This window comes from Periophthalmus magnuspinnatus, chromosome 19, assembly GCF_009829125.3.
Source record: "Periophthalmus magnuspinnatus isolate fPerMag1 chromosome 19, fPerMag1.2.pri, whole genome shotgun sequence".
Lineage (NCBI taxonomy): Eukaryota > Metazoa > Chordata > Actinopteri > Gobiiformes > Gobiidae > Periophthalmus > Periophthalmus magnuspinnatus.
In genome coordinates, this window is record NC_047144.1 from 9,627,255 (window position 1) to 9,651,845 (window position 24,591).

At 41.1% G+C, this 24,591-nt stretch overlaps 4 protein-coding genes across 4 annotated transcripts in view; 3 read left to right on the plus strand and 1 right to left on the minus strand.

Moving 5' to 3' along the window:
* Positions 1 to 185: 185 nt before the first annotated feature.
* Positions 186 to 6,401, minus strand: lrrc45 (leucine rich repeat containing 45). The gene is given in 17 exon segments (XM_033984958.2): positions 186 to 689; positions 1,964 to 2,111; positions 2,259 to 2,432; positions 2,506 to 2,598; positions 2,790 to 2,882; positions 2,960 to 3,030; positions 3,102 to 3,213; positions 3,285 to 3,362; positions 3,427 to 3,562; positions 3,885 to 3,962; positions 4,065 to 4,123; positions 4,205 to 4,317; positions 4,731 to 4,859; positions 4,949 to 5,285; positions 5,368 to 5,429; positions 5,673 to 5,897; positions 6,324 to 6,401. Coding segments are annotated over 16 exon segments (2,103 nt in total). The 5' UTR covers positions 5,887 to 5,897; positions 6,324 to 6,401; the 3' UTR covers positions 186 to 483.
* A 97-nt stretch (positions 6,402 to 6,498) lies between these two features.
* On the plus strand, positions 6,499 to 9,876 carry trub1 (TruB pseudouridine (psi) synthase family member 1). The gene is given in 10 exon segments (XM_033985226.2): positions 6,499 to 6,827; positions 7,397 to 7,495; positions 8,430 to 8,485; positions 8,572 to 8,653; positions 8,727 to 8,799; positions 9,254 to 9,269; positions 9,271 to 9,394; positions 9,513 to 9,569; positions 9,642 to 9,734; positions 9,737 to 9,876. Coding segments are annotated over 10 exon segments (897 nt in total). The 5' UTR covers positions 6,499 to 6,670.
* A 1,487-nt stretch (positions 9,877 to 11,363) lies between these two features.
* On the plus strand, positions 11,364 to 15,151 carry hhex (hematopoietically expressed homeobox). The gene is given in 8 exon segments (XM_033985382.2): positions 11,364 to 11,644; positions 11,646 to 11,762; positions 11,765 to 11,902; positions 11,905 to 11,938; positions 14,462 to 14,646; positions 14,799 to 14,828; positions 14,830 to 14,850; positions 14,913 to 15,151. Coding segments are annotated over 8 exon segments (777 nt in total). The 5' UTR covers positions 11,364 to 11,581; the 3' UTR covers positions 15,102 to 15,151.
* Positions 15,152 to 24,292: 9,141 nt separating this feature from the next.
* exoc6 (exocyst complex component 6) overlaps positions 24,293 to 24,591 on the plus strand; it is a 21,217-nt gene continuing 20,918 nt past the window's right edge. Inside the window, exon 1 of the mRNA XM_055229555.1 lies at positions 24,293 to 24,311. The gene's annotated coding sequence lies outside the window, so the exon portion shown is untranslated. The remainder of the gene's footprint in view (positions 24,312 to 24,591) is intronic.

Consider the following 24,591-nt stretch of genomic DNA (forward strand, 5'->3'; position numbering starts at 1 on the left):
TTAAATATATAGGGTATTCCAATAATATACAAACAGACACTATTTATATTGGAAAAATGTTTTTGTGCAACAAGCCTGTTTACATTTAAGTATAAAATCTTACAAGTGACAGTTATATCAAGACTTTTATTAAAGTAAACCAACATCTGAGGTTGCAAATGCACATCAATATGATTAGTCTGGGTTTACCTGAATCTACAGTGTACAAAAAATGTACCAGCATTGGCATGGTTTAAAAAAACAGACTTGAGATTGTTTCACAGTATGTAGGCACAAGTGGATCTGTCTTACCGCTTCTGCAATGGTATTCAGCACACTAGACATGGCTAATAAAGACTTACTGACCTTCATGTTAAGATCAGTGCAGATGTGTGGGTGGAGTGTGTTTGGCCTTGTTAGTGGCAGAGCGGTTAGCATCTGCTGTCTGCCTCTAAGTTGAAAAGTTGTCATCTCAATCTCAATGAGTAGAACAGTTTGTGTGGGTCAGAGGGGCTTGTTTGGACTGTTGAAGTGCCCCAGTGGTGAGCTCTGTACATAGGTGAGAATGGCACTCTGCAGGTAGTTGGCTCTCTGTGCCTCAGCCTCTGTTATTCTCTGGATCTGAACGTCTCTCAGCCGCACTTTCTCCAACAATGACGTGATCTCACTGTCCTTGTCCCGGAGCGCCTCCCTGTGGTTGCTACTCTGCACTGCGCACAAAAGAATATTACACTTCATATCAACTCTGGGTCAACAGAGCCAACCAAAACAATATAGTCAACACAGTTCAAGTTTTTTTTTCTTCACAACAATAAGTAATCCAAGGCATTTGACAGAGTGAATCACCGAAAATTATTTATGAAGTTGATTCAGAAAGGTGTACCCAAATATATTGTGCGTATTTTTGTTTAATTTATTGGTATGGACAGCAGACAATGCAGATTAAGTGGGGGAAACAGGGTTTCTGCCCATTTAGAGTCACCAATGGGGTTAGACAAGGAGGAATCTTGCCCCCAGTTCTGTTCAACTTGTATTTAGATGAACTGTCTACAAAGCTCAAAAGATGTAAAACTGGATGTGTGGCTGGGAATCTTGTCCTTAATCACTTAACGTATGCAGACGACTTGGTTGTGTTTAGTCCGAGCACCGCTGGGTTACAGCAGCTACTCAACATCTGTTCAGCTTATGGTGTGGAGTATGACATCAAGTATAACGCAACTAAGAGCATGATCATGATTTGTAGGACTAAAGAGGATAAACACATGCGGTATCCTGATTTTTGCCTGTCTAATGTTGTATTGAATGTTACAGCTAAAATTTAATATCTTGGGCATATCATTACTGCGGACATGGTAGATGATGATGATATTTATAGACAATGCAGGATGTTGTATGCACAAGCTAATACTCTTCTGTTCAAGTTCGGTTCATGCTCTGATGATGTAAAGTTAATGTTATTTAAATCATATTGTACACCACTATACACTGCCCACCTCTGGACTCAGTACAAAAAAGCCAGTCTCCAGAGGCTGCAGGTGGCTTATAATGACACGTTGCGGGTGCTCTTGAGGAGGCCACGGTGGACCAGTGCGACTGAAATGTTTGTCACTGCAGGAGTGAATACATTGCAAGCTGTACTGAGAACTTTAATGTACAGGTTTATCTGTAGATTGTACAAGTCAGAAAATGAAATTATATTGTCACTCACAAGCATAAGATGCAGTGCAATTCGCTACCAATCCAGAATGTGGAGACATTGGTATGGTTGTCTTTTTAAAACATAGATGTTATTGTTTTGTATTGTTACTGTCTGTCTGTTCTTTGAATGGACCATGAGTCTGAAATAAAGATGAATTGCACTGAATTGAACTGAGTAAGTTTTTTTTTTGTTTTGAAATATATCTTGCCTTTTGTCCATAGTATCCCTCCGAGACAAAACTAGAAAGCTTCTGTTGTACTGCCCATTACTGACTATTGAACTAACCTTTCATCTCTCTTTCCAGAGCGCCTATCCTCTCTTTGAGTCCTGTTTGAGCTGCCCTCTCAGTTTCCAAACGTCCAATCTGCTCCTGAAGCTCCACCCGCACTTTGTTCACTTCCGCCACCTTCTCCTGCTCTTTCCCCGACAGTTCCTGCAGAACAACATCTACATAATTAAAGCACTGTTCTACCCATTTGTATTTGATCAATTGCACAGCCCTTTTGAGGTATACATAAAATAATGGGGCAAACTTTTGAATCACTGATGAATATTCCTCTGAGTGAAGTGGTTTACAGACCTGCTGTAGCTCGTCAATTCTCCGCCTGAGAGTGTCCACCTCCAAGCTCTGCTGGCTGCTCCGGGCCTGCAGCTCCGAGATGAGGTCCTTCTGTTGGGAAGCGTGCAGCTGAGCCTCCTGCAGGGAACAGCGAAGGGAGGACAGCTTCTCCCTCAAAGAGGATACCTGCTCCCTCTGCCCACACACAACACACAGTCAGACCACATTGGAGCATAGAACTTGTCCAGACTGTAAAGCAAGAACAGACCTCCTCCAGTCGAAGCTGTGCCCTCACACGGCTTAGCTCCTCTTGTGCCTGGACCCGCTCACTTGCACACAGAGCTTTGGCCTGGCTCACCTCCTATGGGACAAAAGTTGGAAGATCATCTAAAATAAAGAGACATGCTTCCCCACACAACATTACTGTTACTCACTAATGAGAATAATATAATGAGAATAATATAACCAAATATTGACAGAATCCTACTTTTTTTTTTCTTCATTCAACCAACTCAAGTTGTAAAATATTGAATGTTAAAAAGCTTAACACACCTCTTCCAAATTGATTCTCTGAGCTTCAAGTTTAAAAATGCGTTCTTGTAAAGCTCTCTCACTCTCCTCTAGATGACGATTCACATTCTCCACCTGTTCATCACACACTGAAGTCATTATTTTGTGTATGTTTCCAATGTGAACTCTATGGTCTCCACACAGGAGCTGACCTCTTTGTGGTGCAGGCTATTTTGGTTCTCCAAAGCCTGTTTTGAATATAGTTTTTCCTTATCCAGTCGGTCTGTGTAAAAAAGTATAATCATTAAGCAGCACTCCCCATTTTCTTCAGTGTCAGGTGCAGTCTTGTCATACCTTCTGTTTGGGCCAGTCGAATCTTGAGCTCTGCTGTGCTGTTGGTCAGTTGTTGTTTGAGCTCAAAAATGTGCTGCTGCTGGGACTTGCACCTGTGCTCCATTTCCTCCACCTGCCACACAAACACTGAGCTGAAAAGAAGCAGCAGGAGCCCTGAGGGCCACATGTCACTGTGGGCTTTACCTTATCTCTGAGCTGAACATTGTTGTTGGTCAGACTCTGAATTTCTTTGAGAAGCTTGCTTTCTTTAAGAACACTGTTCTGTTGGCGATAATACAGTATATATTGTAATGCCTGCATTTATTAAAATACACATGTGAGATACCTCAAGTTCTTTCTTCTTCTCTTGTTTGTGCTGTTCCCACAGTTTCTCCTTCTCAGTTTTTGTCTGAGTGAGCAGAGTGGCCATGTTGGTGTTCTTCTGTTCAGACAGAGCCAATGCAGCCTCAGCCATCTGTAACCTGCAGAGAGCACAGCATCATACTCTGTAACACTTAGTGTGTTCTCAGTTATCACAAAGGTCTAAATATCTAAATATTTTTATCAAAATTCATGATTCACATCATGACCACAGGTCAGTGTTAAATTAAGAAAAAACATATATATTTTTGGTCACCTTTGTTTTGGCCATTTCAATAAACATAGATGTAGATTTTGCAAATTACGTCATCATTAACATGCTCACTTTCACTTGTAATGACAGCTGCAGTTTGTGAGTTCTTCATTCAGTTGCCACATTAAAATAACATAAATATGATATACTTGATAAGTAACAATTATTACTTGGCAGTAAGAGAACTGATAGCTGATGTCCTCTCATTCAGGGCTTCCTGGAGTTGGGCCATCTGCAAAGATGTACATCTATGGACAATATATGTTTAGTTGATTATAGTAATTCAATAATAACATTTACCCAGTGAGATGCCCAAAGATACTCAAAAGCATGATGTGTTGACATCTGACCTGTTTGAGCGCCCTATCTCATCTCGCTGTTGGTCTATGGTCTCCATTAGACTCAGAAACTAACAAAGCCCATCACAAAGAAATAATCATTAATCATGAATCAATGAACACAAACCCATCTAGGCCTTGCACAAAGTCACCTGTCGTCCCTTCTCCTCCTTCAGGATCTGGATCTCTTTACTGAGCACCTGTGTTCTGTTGCGGTTCTCCCTCATTGCATTCTGCTGTTCACTGTTATGTGCTGTGCTCTGCTCTGTAGTAATCAAAGCAGCAATCAATTAAAACAGGCCTGACTAAAATGCTCAGTTTCATACATTATTTTTTAGCATAATTATTTTATTTTACATCATAGTTGTGGTTTAATTTAATCATTTTATGTATAGATACATCCCCTAATAAACTAGAATGCATAAATAATATGATAATATCTTATAAAATGCATTGCTCATTGAATGTAACAAGCACTATTTACATAAGTACCATATTGTTTGTGTGCATTTTTTATACACACACACACACAAAACCAACTGTTCACTTCAACCGTGGGAAAGACAAATAACTGATTAACAGCTCTGAAGAACTGCACTGAGCCTGCTACAGTTTGATCCAAAAACACTTCATAGGAGTTTTTAGATCAGACTTCATATATTCAAGGAGAGACCTCACCTAGGGCTCGCACCATGTCGCTCGGGATATTGTTTCCTGCTATCTCCAGCTGAACGAGACACTTATTCTTCTGCAGAGCCTCTAAAAGAGAGCGCCCCCCCAAGAGACCAATGTTGTTCCATCTCAGATCTGCAGAGACAGTTATGCAGTTTACAGTGACAAGAATGTACACATACAATGCATAACAAGAAAACTGAATAAATCAAAAGGAGTGATACCTAACATTTCTAGGCTGTTGTTGCGTCTGATGGCTTGAGATAGCTCTGACGCTCCCTGGGGATTGATCTGATTGTTCCGCAGATCCAGCTGTTTCAGACCAGAGTTTGAGGCTAGACCTTCACAAAAGAGAGAAAAGGCCTCGTCCCACAAGCCAAGTGCATTCCACTCCAGCACCAACCTGATTACACAAAGAAGAGTGGACGAAAAGAAAAAAATACACAATGGTAAGTGGCCCCTGAGACAGACATTATTTTGATAAACTTCACCTGTTTAAGGAATTATTTGTGCTAGCAACCTTCCCAGAACTTCAGCTCCAGCAGCTCTGAGGTTATTACCCTGTAATAGATCTCACACATTCAAACAAGAAAACACAAACACAGTATTGGGAAGTATATAACTCACTGAGAGGGTGCATTACCTTCAGATCAAGGACTTTCAGAGAGGTGTTTCCAATGAGTCCAGTTAAGAGTGCAACGGCCCCTAGAATTACCACACACAAAACTTTTTCTTTTAAAAGTAAAGAAATGGGCAAAATTCACACACACAAAACTACCCCTACTACATTTCAGATTTCAGCTGAACTCAACAGGATAAATATATTCATAGCTAGTAAGTATCAAATCAATTTTAAAATACATTGCACCCAAGCAGTGATAAATATGTGAATAGCGAGAACCATGTTGTTAGGCATTATAGACTAGAGACAAAGGAACACATTCAGACCATCCTCGCTGAGAATACAGTCACTCAGCAGCAGCTCTGTGACTGAATGGTTCTTATGGAGAGTCCTGGACAGTATGGAGCAGGTGTCTCCAGACAGGCTGTGCGCGCTCAAGTTCAATCGTGTCCCCCTCTGCAGTTGGGATAGGATACCCTGCTGAGGTTCCACACCGTTCTCCCTGCACAGGCTCAGGTACACGGTCCTCAGATCACCCATACCCACACAAGCTGTAGGAAACACAGACAGTGACTTGTTTACATGCACACCAAAAATGTGATCATTACCTGATCTACTGACCTCCAAATACCACTGTTGCCAATAAATAAATAAATAAATAAATAATTAAAAATTAATTTACTGGCGTTTGGTTAATCATGCCTGACATGAACATGAACACACGTCTGTAATTAGCTTAGATCTATATGATTACTGCTTTTGTGATCATGTAAATTTTGTAACAGTGCTATATATTTCAAAACGCAAATCTAACACAAGCTGATTGAAATGAACTGAGAAAACACAATACCATCGTGGACAAGCCAAGATAGATATAATTTAACTCTACATTTGTGTCTTGTGATGCGTGTCCATTTGAAATATGGTTTGTATAGTTTTAGGTTTCTACCAACGAGTAGAATAAACGTACTACAAACCTGAAGGATCACTACTGTCAACTGAAGTTAACCTAGATCCATGAAGTTAACCGTAACGCGGAAGTAAACATAAGTATGGCGCAAAGCACGATGGATATTGAAGTCCATTGTTTCTTAACCCACAAGCTCAAGCTGTAGTATCGCCGCCAATTGGCCAGGAGTGGGATACGAAATTACTCCATAAATTAATTTGTATGCCTGTGGCAAGGTAAAATAAAGACCTGTTCGAAGGCTGCATAAAACAAACATCAAATGATTAATAGGAATTGGAAGTCCGATATAAACTAATTCGTATTTTTAATAGTGTATAATATGAACGACGCTAGGTGGAGCCTATAGACAATCCGATGACACAAAACGAAGAAGAGAAAGCATGGCTGGAAATTTTGAGTAACAGCTCTCTGTCCAGACTGCAAGCACTCAACGGAGTTTTCCCCGTGTTTAAAAAAGAAGGACCTACGTCTGCCGATGTGCTGAACGCGCTCAAAGAGGCATTACTGAGAGGTACTAAATGGTTTGTGTCATCTCTATTGATACTTTGCAGCTGATGTCATCAACATTCCCTAGGGGTGTGATGCTAATTGAGGGACTACTCTGTCTGAATCTCTGCTACTCCATTTACACTTTATCTGAGTTTTGTTTAACACAATCTGGCCATAAAGAACTGCCCTCGTTGGAGATACAGTTGAGCTGATTTGTGCTGTTAAACAAGTCCATCTCAATTAATTTTACAGTGACAAGCTAGCTATCATTAGCCAACAGTTCAGTTGGTCACTCTGACCTTTTTTGTTGAAAATTAGACACCTAAACAGGACTATGAACGCTCCTATTAATCACAGGCTCCTGAAAATGTGTTGTTTAAACCCATTGTTGTACTTTTTTTTTTAGTTTTCAGACTATCTTAATTTTTATTTATTTTTTTTGGCAGTATTAATGTGTGCATTGTGTCACCATGGTAACTTCTGAACATTCCGCCACAGAGATGCATGTAGAACACCCCCAGCATGATGTCACTGCAAAGTATCATTTGCCTTTTGCACTGTAATACTAACTTGTGTGTGGCTGTTTCACAGAGGCGGGGGTCACCAACCCCAATCCGAGGAAAAGGAAGAGGCAATGCATGAAGATGGGCCATGGAGGAACCCTGGACAGTGCTGCCAGTGGGGTGTTAGGTCTGTACACTTTTGCTGGAAGATGCCACAGCTGTTTTTGATGTATTTAAAAGGTCCTATATTATGCAAAATTGACCTTTTTTAAATTTAACGCCTTTCACTCGGACTGCCCCCGGTCCATCTGCACGCACTTATTAAGGGAAAAGTCTTGCAGACGACGCAGGTGTCCCGCAAAAATAGAATCCAACTGATTTGATCCAAAGTTGCACGGCTCCTCTGCTGGCACCACCAAACTGCACAGCGTGCCATCTGAGCTCCTCTTGTATTTTGTACGATACGGAATGCTTCTGACCACCGGACCGGAGTTGCACCACGTGCAGTCTGATCCCAGATTTAGCCATGTTATAATGGTGGTACCTCATCATAAATATAACTGGAGCTGTGTTTTGTTTCATTCACATTTTGAGTAACCCTTTATTATTAGTCTATCTACATCTCCAAAGATCAAAAATTCTCTGTTCCACCTTGTGATGTTATGTAGTGGTAACTTTCAAGTGAACTGCTACCTTTTACCTTCACTAGGTGGAACAGAGTGTTTTCTATTTGAGAGAAGAACTCGGCCTAAAACTGCTGGATTTGTGTGTTAAACATGTGTGAATGAAACAAAACAAAAAACTCTGATGAGGAAACAACATTATAACATGGATCAGAAAATTGCGTAATATGGGCCCTTTAATGTTTTCATATTGTATTTTTTCCTCATTTTGCAATGTAATCATAAACTGACCAATGTTCTGTCACTAGGGGACACTATATTCCACAATAATAAAAGAGGCAGAGTTCAATATCGAAACTTTTATCAGTTTGAAATTTGTACTTATTTTGTCAATACAAAATTTGTCCTTTTTATTATCCCATTCAAACTGGGTACTGGAGCTACTACAGGGACACTGTTACATTTCATACTGGATAATGTGCTGATTGTTGTTGCCAGTGGTTGGTGTTGGAAATGGAACCAAAATGCTCAGTGCAATGTTGGCTGGTTCAAAGGTGAGTCCCTTTAGTTTATCATTTGTAGTTTATAAATTAAAATGTAGAAATTACGAAACAGAAATATTAATTCTGGTTGTTTTCAGAAATATACTGCAGTGGGTGAACTGGGGAAGGCCACAGACACTCTTGATGCCACTGGGACTGTGGCCCTGGAGAAACCCTTTGGTGAGTGTGCTATACATAAGGGAATCTGACCCACCTCTATGCCATTTCTCATTGTGTGTTTGCCTCTGGTCAGAGCATGTCACCAGGGCAGACATGGAGGACAAGCTGAAGAGCTTTGTTGGTGACATCCTGCAGGTACCCCCACTGTGAGTTTTTCATTATTCTTGGCTATATGACAACCTTGCATAGAGAGATTTGATTAGTTTGTATATGTTTGTTGAGTGGCAATTTAGTAGTTCACATTTCCCTTATCAATTTAACAAGGTTTGTATGTAGTGCTTTACATAGACCAATTTAAAATCATTCCCTCTCAACCCACACCCACCCGACCCCCCACTTTGAACCACTCAACCGTGTACCACCCTCTCACATGTGCTTTCACAAGTGCACATATACACATATTTAAAATGATAAACATTAACTCCAAAATTTTAACACAATGTGTTTTAAAATGTGCTGTGGTGTACTGAATCTTGATTAAAAATAAAATTAATGAACCTAATCTGGTCAGAAAAATGACAATTTCGATTTTTGTTTTTTATTCAAAAAGAGCCCTTATGATGGAAGCATTTAAAAACTTGTATTTTTTTGTTTTGGCAGCTACTCTGCACTGAAGAAAGGATGGGCAGCGTCTGTCTGTACTGCTGAAACAGGGTCAGAAAGTGGAGGCTAAACCTGCTCGAGCAGTAACTGTCTATAACATAACCCTGCAAGACTTCAGCCCTCCACTGTTCACTCTTGGTCAGAGAACTCCATGTGTTTCATGTCTTCTTTTTTTTTTTTTTTACCACGATGGCTTAAGTTCAGACTGAACTGAAGTATGCTTTGGTGAAAATATGTTGTCATCTCTTCTGGGCAGATCTTGAGTGTGGAGGTGGATTTTATGTCAGAAGCTTGGTGGACGACCTTGGTAAAGGTCAGACACACACATTATTCACATTACTATAAATAATATCATGCCCTCAGCTAAATTACTTGTATATTGCAGCTTTGTCATCCTGTGCCCATGTGAAATCTCTGACCAGGACCAAACAGGGCCCATTCACATTGGAGGACGTCCTTCATGAGGACCAGTGGACATTGGACATATTCTTAAAGTGCTTCAGTCTTGTCCTGGCACAGATCAGACAACAGCAGCACATTCTGAGGTCAACCCTGGCACAGATCAGGACAACACTCTGCTGAGAACAGTGCTGGCACAGACTATGGAACAATGGGGCTAGATGACTGAAAAACCATATACAGGAGTGTCGCATGTGATGGGGCATTTCATAGTTTGTCATTTTTTTGATTGCACACTTGTGTATTTTGAGTTTACATTAAATATGTATGTTTTTTCACTGAAAGAAATGCTGGGTCCTATGTTAATAGTATGTTACTACAAGGATTTGATTCTCAAAGGCATATCAATGTTCTGTAATTTCTTATATAGCATTTCATCTCAATAAAGTGGGCAAATTGTCATTAGCTCCAATAAATTACAAATATGGTCTAAAAAATTCTGAATGATATGGCCCTGTGTTCTGCCCAATTGCTCTGCCCTTCAAAGTCGGGACTTCACCATTGTGGGTTTTTAAAACATGAATCTGAAGTGTTTAAAGGCCATTGTTTCCTTGGTTAACTTTTTCATCGTGTATAAAACGTTTTAAATAAAATCATTAAATAAGTTATGATGGCTAAAACATTACCCTCATAGCCCTGTTTGACCCTCATGTCTGATAGGGCTGTGTTAAATCAGAACCGCACACTGCCGTGTACAATCACCCCACTTCGCCTCAAAGCCTTTAGGGTGCGCAGATATGGCCCTAGTGTGAGGCCCTGGCTGCTGTCTGGAGCCACTGCGCGGCCACTTGCTCCGGACCAATCAATCATTTTTGGACACTGGCCTGACGCCAGGGGAAGCTGCAGGATCAATGCGCTGCAATCATTGTCCTAGTATAAATATTAGCCTTTTGGTGACTTCTTTGATGACTTCAAGACTGTTTGCTTCGAGGCAGACAATATATCTAAATTGGAGCCGTTGGAAAGTTAGAAGTGAGTTCGCTTTACCCTCATTAGAAAATCGAACATTGTAAAGCATTGATAAGGACTCTGAAGACATGAATGATCATAAAAAATCTGGCGAAGGCTCGTGGTGTCACTCCCAAACAGAGAAGTGTCCGCGTTATTGTTTAACAGATTGAGGAAACCGCTGCAGTGCTCACAGGATGTGAGTCTGCCTCCGGCCTTTTAATTCATATACAACACGCTTCTGGAATGGCCAATCTATACATCATTAAGATTGTTCACTTCCCCCTATTTGTGTTGTTTAGTTATTATAAGCCAGGCTATTAACATAGACTTCGCATTTTTAATGTACTAACAGATTTCACTGATTTAGGGTCAGTTTAAATACCTACTACGCCCAAAGAGAAACTGTGTCCCTTATTGCTATGAACAAAAGGCATTAGTCCGCTGACAAACCTTTGGCTATCACTGGTTGCCAAACACGCGCTCTGTGGGGCGACAGATGTGTCCGTTACGGATAACGGATAACACGGCCATTGAGGATGGGCCATGGACATGATCTTCTGAACTGCACTTATCTTGCTTCTAGGGCCACACCGCGTTGGAGACAGCCAATGAGGAGCCAGTTCGGACACCTGCAGGAAGTGGGCCGCCCGCTTATCACTTTTCCCCCTTGCCGCAGACACATAACGGTCCAGTGTGGGAGGTAACGCTGTAGTGCACGGCCTTCGGAGTTCAAAGCTGCTCACAAACATTTCCTCGGGTAAGCCCAGTTCGAACCCTTCGCCGAGAGAGCAGAGGACCCGAGAGCTGCGTTTTCTTAAGAGGGAACTCCACTGCTTTACGCACAGAACTGCCACCCGCTCCACGCGGAGCCGGGCGCCTTGTTGTTCATCAGGAGACCCCAGAACCTTAAAGGACATGTCATTACCAGTGTACGCAGCTATGACCACGCAGCCGTCAGCTCAGCGGACACCTTTTCTCCATTGAGGACATCTTGAGCCGGAGTGGGCCCGGGGCCTCTGTTCCCTGTGGGTCTCCGCCGTCCTGTCCCGCGCCGCTCACGCACGTCCCCTCTGTTCCATCTGTACATTCATTCTTTCCACGAGTCTGGTATCTCAGTACCGTACTCATATCTACGAACCCACGCCGTTGCACCCACTCTTCACGTCGCCCTATACGCCAGGGCCGTACCCCGGGCCAATGTACCCACTACAGCCGCAGGCACGCGCTGTAGGCGAGTCACGCGCAGGCCACTACTCCGACACGAGCCGCTGGGTGAGTCTGAGTGTTCTGGACCACACTTGAAAAATTGTGCACACAGCAGGCAATGGGGGACATCAGGTCAAGGCCTACTGGGTTCCGATGGATTAAAGCCGCTATAATTGTTGTTGCATTGATTGAGGCTTGGTTAAAAAAATAGAAAAGAGAGAAAAGGCCATAAATAAAAAGATGGCACAAAGCTGAGGCAAGCGCATAAGCTGATGAATGTTATTATTGGAGTAAATTGAGTTGCCTATTATTATTACTTTTACACTGATAAGACTGATATTATTCTAGATGCGACACTGCGCTACTTTTAAGCAAATGTGTGAAATGATTTTCTTGTGTGTAGCCTAATTGCGTGTATTTTTGCAGGCCTTTTTATTACAGCTAAAGGGTGAAGTCAGGTAAATTAAGGCCATCAGGTAAAATGAGCCACATAAGGTTTGAGCCCCTAGTCTCCTTAAATATTCACTCCCAGTGTATGCAAACAGTCTCAATTTCTGCCACTTCTGTATGTTAACAAAAACAAAACATTTGATTGGTGTGTGGAGATTATTGTGGGAGGGCCAAGCATCTATATTCCAGCCTGCAGAGCCCCCAAACAGAGACAACAAGTGTACTGGCCGGACAGTACATTATGAAGTAATTTACAGCTAAAGAAATTATAAGTAATACATGTTCTGACTGTTGTACCCATACATGTATTATAATCTGCTCAACCTAAATGAACAATTTGATGGGGTTCAATTTACCTTAACTCTTCAGGCAAATTGGGTCGCGCCTTTAAGCTAATAATTAACCACCATCATATGACTTTTAGCATATATTTTGATGGTTCTAATTGTTTAAATAGTTTTTATTGTAAATACATGAACGCATAACAAAAAGATAAATAATAATAATAATAATTCCTACGCGTACTAATTGCAAAATAATGAAAAACATTATAGCTGGTGTGCAGCACCATTGTCAGCCTTTTTGACATCATATATTTGAGATGTCGGTTCTTTCATAACTATCACAGCCATAACCATCATTTAAAACAGTTGTCCACACAGTCAGAGCATTTTCAGTAAAAGAAAAACAAAAAATGAGGTGTGCATGTGCATCTCCTGTTGCATGTTCCACTCAAGGGTCATGACATGGGGCTTGTTTCAGTGTCTATGAGACTTGGGGCACTGGGTTTGGTCAGTGCAGGGTGCTGCAGTAACAGAGCACCAGAAGAGGCTGAGTTGAGGGATCTGTACGGCACGATTCACATGGAGCTGTGTGTAAATAAAGCACTTTAAGGTGCTCATTTAATGTTTGACATGTTTGTTAACGATAAAACTATACATTTTAGTACTTTAATAAATAACTTTAATTTTCCTTAAAATCTCTTTGACACATTTTAGCTGAAGCGTAGCTCTTTTTACCTGAACATGTGGCTTACTTTACATTAGAATATATTCATATCTCAATATCATCTTTGCACGTTTTTTGCCACAGCAACAATTTTAGATGAATTAAGACCCGATGTGCACATATTTGAAGGCAGCGTTGGAGAACTGTAGCTATATAGGTCTATAAGCCTTTATCACGCGTCATTGTTATCACGACTCAAATCTGGTGATCCATATTTGCGCGTTTTGAAATACTGAGGATTTTAGGCCTACATTCATTAGTAGTACTGATTTTTGCTCTGAGACCATCACTTTCTGTATCAAATAGGCATAGCTTCAAATCCTTTTTGTTGTGGCAAATTAAATCCACGCGCACTTGGTGAAGACCCTGACTCTTCTTCCTGGATCCTATTGTTTAGAACTTCACAGGAGCCGAGTGTGACACGCGCGCTGACACTGCGCTGTGCGCGCCACCATCACACTGCGCTGTCTGTGGGCTCTAATGGAGGCCTCAGGTCGCGGGCCCGAGCCGCTGCGGTGCTGTTTCACGCTGATAGTGTGATGGAGGAGTGGGGCCAGGACTTCCTCGGGGCGCGCGGCGCGCTGCTGATTATTTCTCCACATCCTCAATAGAAACTATAGAGGAAACACTCGGCGCTGATATGTTCCACTATTGTTGCACTTCCTGTAGGCAGCTCCTTTCAATCTTCTAATAGCGCTCACTCAATCCCCTCAAAACCAAGAGTACAAAAATAAAAACTAACCCTTCTGTGCAGGGATTCAGAATATTGAGCGATTTTTTTGTTTGTTTGTTTAGGCTTAAGTTTTTGGGTTTTTTTGTAGCGTCTTTTATTTAAATGTCTGCATTTATCCTACTTATCGTTTTATGCTATTATTATTACACTCACTCTCCCAATGTCAGTTGTCTTTAGAGGCAGGAAGCTGGTCTTTGCCGTGATACGCGCTTCCCCAGTCTGAGCCTCATTAAGTCCATACGGAAACGCACACTCCTAATAAACCGCGCCTTCATCACATTAGTTTGTGTTATTGACTTTCATGTGATTATTTATTTATTTTATTTTATTTTATTTATTTATTTTTCGGGTGTGCTCGAAGCAGCGGTCGGTGGACTTGAGTGTTTTTTCTGATGCAGGTAAACCTCTGCTGTGGGGCCCGTTCCTTTCCGCGGGCCACTTGCACAAAAGGAAAGGGGGGCAAGTGCGCTTCTCCAACGAGCAGAACGCTGGAAACTGGAGAAGAAGTTTGACTCAACAGAAATACCTCTCTCCTCCAGAGAGGAAGAGACTTGCCAAGAGTCTGCAGCTGACAGAGCGACAGGTAATCATCTGCCCTGAACAGCCAGAGGAGTCACAGAAATACTATTGTATAGTAACCATCATAATGCTACAGAGTGTAACACTGTAACCAATAGGGAAGTGTGTTAATTGTGCTTAGCATAAAAGTATAAAAAAATATTTCAATGTTTTTAGGTTAAAACCTGGTTCCAAAACCGCAGAGCCCAAGTGGCGCCGGCTTAAACAGGTGAGATATTAATTTGAGAGTTTTCCACTAGAGCTTCTTCCAAACCTCCCTTTTTCCTCCAGGAGACCCCTCAGGGAGCCAAGTGTGAGCCCAGCCCCATGAAGAGTCCCTCAGATAACGACAGCCATTCAGCCCCTCGATCACCTCACCCCTCACAGCACCAGCTGGACTCAGAGCTGTCAGACACAGACCAAGAGCTGGACATTGAGGACACCAGCCAGTCCATGAGGACCCCACACTCTCCCCTCTGAGGACAGTCCCCTCGTGCCTCAACTGCGGTCCTCATTGTCCCCTCTGAGGTCCACACCTGTCCCCTCTGAGGACAGTCCCCTGTGAGACTTGTAGAATTTATAGTGCCTTTTCACAGATTTGAACACTCTAACAAATGCACACACTACAGGGCAGATGCAGAGCTCATGCTGTTTAGAAAGCTGTTGATGAAAATTGCCACAATGGCCCACTAAGTAAAGGCTGTTCCAGGACAATAATGGTAATAAAACTATGCCCTCAATAACTTCTTTTACTTTATTCTGTGTCATACAGTATTAAGTATTTGACATGGACATACACCCACAGACCTCAGCTGACCTCTGCACACTGACTACAAAAGTAATTTTGATGAAAGAGCTCTTGCATTTTTATAACACTTAAAAAAAATCATAATTTCTTTGTGTTTGTTTACATTAAATGTGTAATAAAAGTGTCTTGTGATATAGTCTTATGTTAATTGTTTAATTATTGCATTATTATATAAATCTCCTTATGTAAAGCAATTTACTGAAAATATTTTTTATGGTGGTTTTGATCTCTTGAGGCAGTTGAGGTCCTAGACTCTCCTCTGTTGCCGCAACGACCCTCTGCTGTACCTGTTTGCTGTATGTCTGCCCTGGTGGTTGATGGTCATGGCTCTTCCTCTTCTTCTGAGAATTAAGTATTGGGTGTAATGGTTTTATAAGATTAGTCAATAGCAAGACAATGCCAACTACACTTATAATGATGCTGTTGTATTGATAAATGAACAATTTGCGTCCCACAAAATCTCATGTATTGTTTTTAGTCACGATAATCTGTTACCACAATTTCTATCTTTTTAATTTTGTAATTTGTTTGTAGTTTGTTTACTCACTATTGCCTGAGAATTTAAGACCTCTGGTCACCTTTGCTTTTAAGTCTATTTGCTAATTATAACATTATAACATTACATTATAACATTATAACAGTTCATAAGTACAACATAACATAACACTCATAACATTTTCAATTCCAGCCAGTTTTAGGGACTACATGTTAATAATTAAGGCGTGTTGTGGTTTGAATGAAGGGCTACTGCCAGAGTGATAGTGGAGCCACAGATCAGAAGGACATTAAAACTTCAAATAGCTTATCGATGGGCTGCAGAGCAAACAGAGGGGGAGTTTTTGGTAAGTAGATGAGGTTAATGATTGTGAGAAGCCTCAGCACAGTGAGCAATACAATCAAGCAGGACAGTGACTGATGACAGTACCATCTGAATCTTACTCTTATATATATGAGCAATACACTTTCAAAAGAGTGGCCCTACACCTGTACAAAGACTGAAACTGTGAGACAGAAGAGTGACAGCACTACACACACATACTTGCACATATACCCACACGGACGATTCCAAAACTAACAGCAGCTCATCGATCTATCCTCTATTGTGTAATGCTTCACAGATTGTGCTGGGGAAAGTCAACACAGGGACTCATGGTGCACACAGGGCTGGGTGAAATGTTGGGGACAGTAAACTGATTCCAAAGGGCCACACTGCAACCTCTGCTTGATCCAAAAACCTTCTCTTTCAGCTCAGAGCTCACAGCTCAGTCAGGTTCAGTCCTACTGTGAGTGGAGGACCACACTACAAGACACATGTACCATGCTGACTTCCTCATCATTTTATGTAATTTATTTTGCATTGGAGGGACATTAACTTTTGCTCTGGTGTGTGTGTGTGTGTGTGTGTGTGGGGGGGGGGGTGTGTGTGTGTGTGTGGGGTGTGTGTGTGTGTGTGTGTGTGTGTGTGTGTGTGTGTGGGCGTGCATGCATGTGTGCGTGTGTGATTGGTTAATGTGTGCTTATAATTGAACAACTGTGGAATGTGTGGAGTGTTGACCTTGGCCCAAATGGAAAACCATTATCTGCCCCTCCTGCTTCAGAGACAATCAATTAATGAGACAACCCACCACCACTGATAAGTGTAGTGGTCCCCAACCGAAGGGACAGGACAAGTGGCTATTTGGAGCATTTATGCTGCATAAATATACTAAGCGGGACATGTTTGACTTCTTTCAGTGGACTGGTGGAAATTCTGCAGTACCAAAGTAATCATAAAGAAGTCCATCTTGGTTCCCCAGGGAAGGATCCTGACTCAGATTTTATGCCTTTAGTGTTTACAATCATCACAGAGAATGCACAAGCATTGCGCAAACATAAGAAGACAGTCACATTTCACACAAAGTAACACAGCTGTGATAGTGGTCTCATTATCAACTTCACAAAAATATGACTAAATAAATAGAGAATACCACACAGAACAGCAAAGGCAATAGGTTATACTGAAGCGCACTGAATGGTCTGACGAATCTTTAGGCACATGATACATGAGCAGGTCCACAGGCAAACAGCAGGCTTGCTCCAGGCTGGATTCAGTTAAATGGAGTGTGCTGAAAGATGGCAAACAAAAGTGATCTCAGAGCAACACGAACGCCCAGTGTCACAAGAGCTGTAATGATGACAAATGTGTTTTTCCTAAGTCACCCTGCTCCACTGCAGGTGCAGGGGACCAAGTCCTTTATACATTACTGTTAGCTCTAGAGCTCATGTAGACAAATAGTCAATTTTCATAGTCTTAATGAGTCCTCTGAAGAGCTCAGTCACAAAACTGTAAAATATGTCTAATACATCCTGCCTGTCCAATATGTAATGGTCATCAAAATGTCAAGGCTTTATTTAGCATGATATCTATTTGAGCCAGTTATCACCACAAGGCACACGTACCTGTTGAGGTTTAATTTTGCTAACATTATTCTATTATAATGGTCTAATGTGATGCTCCCCGATGCCTAAATGCTGCTGATGCTACGAGAGTCTAACTGACTTCCTTCGGTCACAGAACAGTGAGATCAGACCATGAAGAAACAGCAGCCCTCCATTCCTCAGGCAGCCAAGGAGAGAGTTCCCACTGATTCATGAGTGCACTCAGCTGGAATATTTGCCTTTCAATTAGGCCATCGCAAAGCGGAAGACAGGCACAGTTTCAGGTTGTCAGACCCTACTTAAAAGAGTACAGGATTTTTCTGCCTCACCATACAATTTAGATAGGCTCCATGTGAGCGATTAGCCGTTCAAACAGGCACAGGCAGAGCAAACAGCTTATAATAAATAGTGATGGCCAGGCGTTGCAAACATCAGACTCAATTAAAGTGCTATTAGGCACAAGTGACATTTTTGGAACAATGTACAGGTAATGTGCAGGAAGGACAAAGCAAGTTTGTTTTTTCCATTCTGATAATAATTTAAGTCCAGCTTAGTTATATAAACTAGAACTGGTCCAGGCTGATGTTTACAACATTATATTAAATGTGTGCTCAATGTATCTTTATTTATGTCATTTAATCCAGTTCAGTGTTGTGTAACCACGGGTTACCTCAAAGCACCATGCAGGTGGTAAGGGTAGCTCAGGAGATACTGAGCCAAGTTAAAATATCACTCATTCAACTGAGGGCCAAAATAATGATAATAAGTCAGGTAAATCTGACAATATGGCTATATTTAAAATTAATAATTAAAAGTCTATAATTGAAGAAAGGAAGAGAAGAATATTTTGAAATACAGTGTGTTTCTCAGCTTATGAGGACAGAGGGATCAGGTGTGAAGAATATTCTCACACTAGATAATTGCAGCAATATAGGTGACTTATGAGGAACTTCTAATATCCATTATGTAATTAAATTTGGCTATCAGGATTATCTGATCCAAAATACTGAAACATGTAAAAACCTATATTGCAGATGCAGAAAGAAATAGCCAACAGCTAATCATCCTATTGTGGTCTTTGCAGGGTTTAGTTGTTCTATTGCCTCATAGACGGCGATGTTCGTGATGCTGCTTCATTAGGTGTGGCCTTTCAGGAAATTATTCCTGCACTTGTTGGCAGCTATAATGAGCCTGGGTCGAACAATGCAGTGTTCATGTGTTTGGTTTCCTCCTCACCACTGTGAAAACAGTGATTGGCCACACGGACAGGAAAGGACAGAGATGAAAGACATTGCAGAGCTGTAGAGGGTGGGGCCAAACAAGAAACAGGAAACTATGGATTAGGGAATGGTTCTGGGGTAGAGACCTCTAAACAGGAAATAAATTTGTAAGTGGCACACCAAGTCATCTTTTGTTATTTTCTTCTATGAATTTTATGTTCAGCCATTGTCACTGTTCAAAAGGCATACAAGGACTGTGTGTTTGTGTGATTTGTATACAAAGGTCCAGTCCAATATATGTTGTCAACTGCCCAAAATATACATAGACCTTCACAAGCTCTTATTTGAGTCTCATGTTCTGCTGGTCTTTTATCCTGATGTTCAATATTGCTGTGGCAATAGTACCAAACGCTTTGCTGTGCTGTGTGTCCACCATCACAATGTGAGGTTGATTCATTGTGAGATTGGTTCATTGCTAGCTTTGTATCAGTCTGGTTACCTGGACATACCAATCAGGACCTTGGCTCGCCACATTTGCCACCTTCTGAGGCTTCCCAGCTTGTTTCATGCTAAAATACTTTCTATATGAATAAGGCATTATGGCGCAAAGATCTGGGAAGTCACTGCAGATGTTTCTTTTGAAGGACAGGGTAGATTTGTTTTTTCAGGATGTGCTCTGGGTGTATGTGTCCCAGACGGCTTGTGTATGAATGAAAGTGTGACTGTTACTACATCTATGCCATTATTCTCTCCTTCCTTTCCCGCTCGCCCCCCCAACCCCTGACACTCATGATTGTGCAGAGATGTACCTCTGCCCAGCTTGTTTACTCCTCTTTCACTTCCCGTCTCTGAAAAGTGCTAGACTGTTTCACAACTGTGACAGTGGGTCATCTGCTGCCTCATGTTGGAGAGGAGATGTGCTCTTACATGCATCAGTTCACTGCTGTTTCACCAGACCACTTGAGAGTTCAGTGAGCCACCAGAAAAGTTTAACTGCGCTCACTCAGCAGTCAGCAGAGCACTCACATGCGAACATAACAAGCTTGAAGAAGTATGTGCTCTAGCCTCTGGTTGAACTGAAGAATAGGGTTTGACCAAAGTCGGGTACATTTGAATACACAGGTTTACACAATCAGTTCGCATATAGACAAAGCTTTGACTTTTCCTATGTATTGGGACAAAGGTTGGCCAATTGAAAAAATGTTTTACTAATATGGCCGGTGAGCCATAAGTACCATGAAACTTGACTGTCCTTGATGGGACATCTGGTAAAGCTGCTGAAAAATCCTTAATAAAGGATCAAAATTAGGTTTGGTTATTCTAATTTGTTGTGACTGGGCCGCTGCTTTCTCCGTCTTTATACCAGGCTGCTGTGAACACGCACATATTTGGTGTCTAACTGTCCTGTTTTGTGCAGATAGTGAGTCAGAGACACGGATCTGTGCAGTGATGTGAGTTCTTACCACAAACTGAAACAAGCCTGTTGTCTCTTGGGGGACATCTGCTAAAACTGACTTGAAACAAAACTTCTTCTCATCATTTGTGTGATAGACCTGTAAAAGCCTGTAGTTACACAGGGCTACCAAACAATCACCAGCATTCAAATTAGTACACTCGGAATTCTGTTATGAGATGACATCTGTTATACCAGTCCTGACTCAGAAGATTTTAATTTGCAAGACTTCATCCATAAAAGACCATGAGCATTATCAAATATGCTGAACATTCTGATGTTGGTTTTTATTTAACTTAAATAAAATATATACACAATATTATTGGCATTCACTTGCTGAAGAGTCTAGTTCAAATCAGCTCCAAAGAAGAAACCCTTTTCCTGGTTTTTCATTTGACTCGTCTGAGGTTCGATGGCGCCCTCTACAGGTTATTTCCAGTCTAATCTGCACTGAGCAGGTGCCTGTGAAACAATGGCAACTCGTGCATTTTTCTTTTTTTCTTTCTTCTTTCTTTTTTTTTTTTTAGGTTCATATTTTATTCTTTTTTTCATAATGAATTTATTATATTAGTAACCCCTTTACTTGCAAACCATAGTATACTGACAAATACCCATTACACAAGTCAGTGTTAGGCCTATACCTAGATCTCCCCTACTATCTGTTAAATAAGAGAACAGTCACACTCTTCATATCTTACAGATACTATGTGTACTTTAAGGGTCCATATTATGCTATTTTCTGATCTATGTTATGATGCTGTTTCCTCATGAAAAAGGTTTAAGGATGTAACAGCTTTATAACATGGTTTAAAGCTCACAGGAGTCACTTATACCATAATATAGGACATTTTTTAAAGATGCTAGTGATACTTGTACATGATAGGACCATGAGGATCTGCACAGCAGGATAAAAACACTATAGGTTAGCTGAGGGAGACACCACTGGAACAGAGCAGGACAGGAAACCGGAAGAACTGTGACACATCCTGCACTGCTACAGGGAAATCTATCCACAAAGGGCACAACAGTTTGATGATTAAAGATGGTCTAACTTTATTGACAAGTACAGAGCAATTGCAGTTTAATGTAGGATATTGAAAATATCATGTAAAAGTATTTCCCCCCTTATTCAATCAATCAGTGGATAGACCTACACATCAAAATGGTTTTGTTATATGCCTATCTTTAAATTGTGATAGTTAGGATAGCACTTATTACTGGCTTTCAATTTACATCATTTCAAGTGATAATGACACCCACAAATGGCAGTATAAGGTAAAGATAATTTGAAACAGTAATTTTTGTACATTTGTAGATTTTGCCTTGCAAATAGTGAAAACATTGCGCTATAATTACCGACACATGCAAATAAACAGGTATACTCTACAATGTGAAAACAGTCAGAGCTTAATATGAGAGCACTTCTCCTTTTCAGCTGGAGCCAATAAGGAAACTCATAGTCAGGAGCCTTTTGAAAGTGTGTGTTGTCATATAGGCCCAGGCACACTCACAATGAGCCAAATCCATCCACAGAAGAATAGCAGGAAAGCAGAAGTGATGTGTCAACTACACAATGCTTTCATGCACTAACTTCACAGACATTGTGAAGGAAAGAAACAGCAGTAAAACCCAGGTTCAAATAGATAACTAACATATATAAATCAGACAAAAATGTTCTGAAGGACAAACACTCCTTTAAAAGCATTGTTTTTTAGTTTCATTATAGCAACCTTCTTTGGCCACATATCACACATTCAGCTGCATGCTATAATCTACTTCTACTGTGTCCTTCATTGGAATAAATATCAACAAGTAAAGTTGTGATGTATATTGGGATGTCGTCCTGGATCTGAGCATAAATGCAGCAGATACAAGTCAATGTCTAAATTATGTTTAATATTGCATATTTTACAGGTGTACTGTTACATTTAATCTGTTTTTAGAAGGACACATAGATCTTGTGAAGTTAACTATAGCTAGTGTTCCAAAGTTCACTAAATCACAAGGTCTCTGTCTTTGTCAGGTTTCCCTGACTTTGTGCTGATGAAGCAGGTGTCCACGCTCAGCTGCTTGAAGCTGCAGCTCTCATAACAGACATGGCAGTCTCAAAGCTCCACAGGCCTGAGCCAGGACCAAAGGACAGAGAGGACATTACCTTCAGTAACATATGTGCAGAACTGAGAGTCGGTTGACCTGCCACTGGGAACTACCCTAAGGTAATTTATTTTACTCATGGTTGTGTGGTAATGTTTACAGGTTATTTTAAGAGTAAACCATGATACAATTTTACCTCTCACACATTTCTACAAATGCACATATGTGGGCATTACACCAAGTTTCTGTCCCACACTAGCCCCACTGACCTGTTCTGTATCGGTGTGGCGCCCCCTATGGGCCGCTGGGCGCACTGTGCTGCTTCTGCAGACAGAGCAGTCATGGCGGACACCGAGAGTCTAGAGTGTGTAACGGAGCACGAACGCATTTTACAGGAGATAGAGAGCACGGAAACGGCCTGCGTCGGCCCTACTCTCCGGTGAGAAATTTGCTGCGTCTTCGTACATTATAAATGCTATATATCTGCACGATTGTCTATATTATTCAGATCCCAGGACCTTTTGTTTACGGACTAGCCCCGGCTAACGGTCTAGCCAAGGGGACACACTGAGAACAGTGTTCAAATGAAGCACAGGCAATATCAGCAGCTAGCTCCCAGATCATTGTAGTTAAAATCTGAGTTAGTGGTCGTTTGTGAATGAATATTTATTATCTGATAGGTCGTGGACTTCCGGGGAGTTGACGTGCACATCACTGTGGGTGTGGTGAAAAGGCTCCTCTGTGAATACAGCTGTCATGTAGCTGCTTTAGCTCGTCAGCACCATTCACAATAGACATATAATTATTGTATGTCTGTGGTCAGCACCATCTTAGGCCTTATAGTCGTGTTCATTTTTCATCTACACATCCACGTTGAGGGTTGAGCTCAACCGACCTGAAGGCCTTTATGTTTATTAAATATGTAAAATTAAATTGAGCCTTCTCCAGCAAATAAAGAAACTGTCAAATTTAGTAACAGTGGTAAGATTTAGCAGCACATAACTACACTCCTCTGATTATACAGTACGCTGGTGGATTGAGAACTAACTAAGATAGCCGATTATCATAAGAGATGGCTGTAATTATTGAATAGATCTGTCTTCTTTGGTTCAAAACTTTTCTTTGTAATAAAATTATCTGGAATGGTATGGGGGAAAGCTAAAACATGCTAATCAGATGTTCCTACAATTCTCTGCTCTGATAGATGGCTGAGACACATTACTGCTATTTGTTAACAAAACAGTCAGGCGATCTGTACTACCGCTGTCAGGATTCCGGTTCACAAACACAATGTTGTACAATTATTACTACTACTGAAATATGTGCTAGTTATGAAATGCTCTTGGAAGTATTAATATGTATGTTTGCTATGATAATAATTATGACTGCAGATTATATTACTTAGCAAGATTCTGTCTAGTGAGTGAAGTTATGCTAAGAATCATTGTAACCCCAGCACAGCCTGTGAAAGAAGCATTTTAAAAGTCCTTTTGCCATGTAAGCCCTAACATGTAGCCTGTGCTCCAGGTCCATTATGATGACCAGCCCAATGCCCACAAGCGTTTATGGAAACGCTGGATGCCCGGATCCGAAATCATGACCGGGAGATTGAAAAGATGTGCAACTTTCATCACAGGGCTTTGTAGATGCCATCACGGAACTTGCTCAAAGTCCGTTGCTGATGCGAGAAACTGTTGGTGAGTCTTACATAGACCATTGTGACGATAGCAATTTTCTGGTTATTCACCTTCCTAGCATGTTCCAGTAATTTTTACTAGGTCTTAAACCCCTGCAAAATTTAAATATTAAAAAATGCAGGGAAATAACTTAGGCTTTGTTCACATTATGACCCTGTTCTGGTTAAAGTGTTCGCTAAATTTATGAGCTTGTGTGAATGGGCTTTATATTGTTTTGTTTAATAGTGTGCAATTAGTGTAAAAAACTGGCTTTGCAATGGCTTCAAAGGACATGGACATC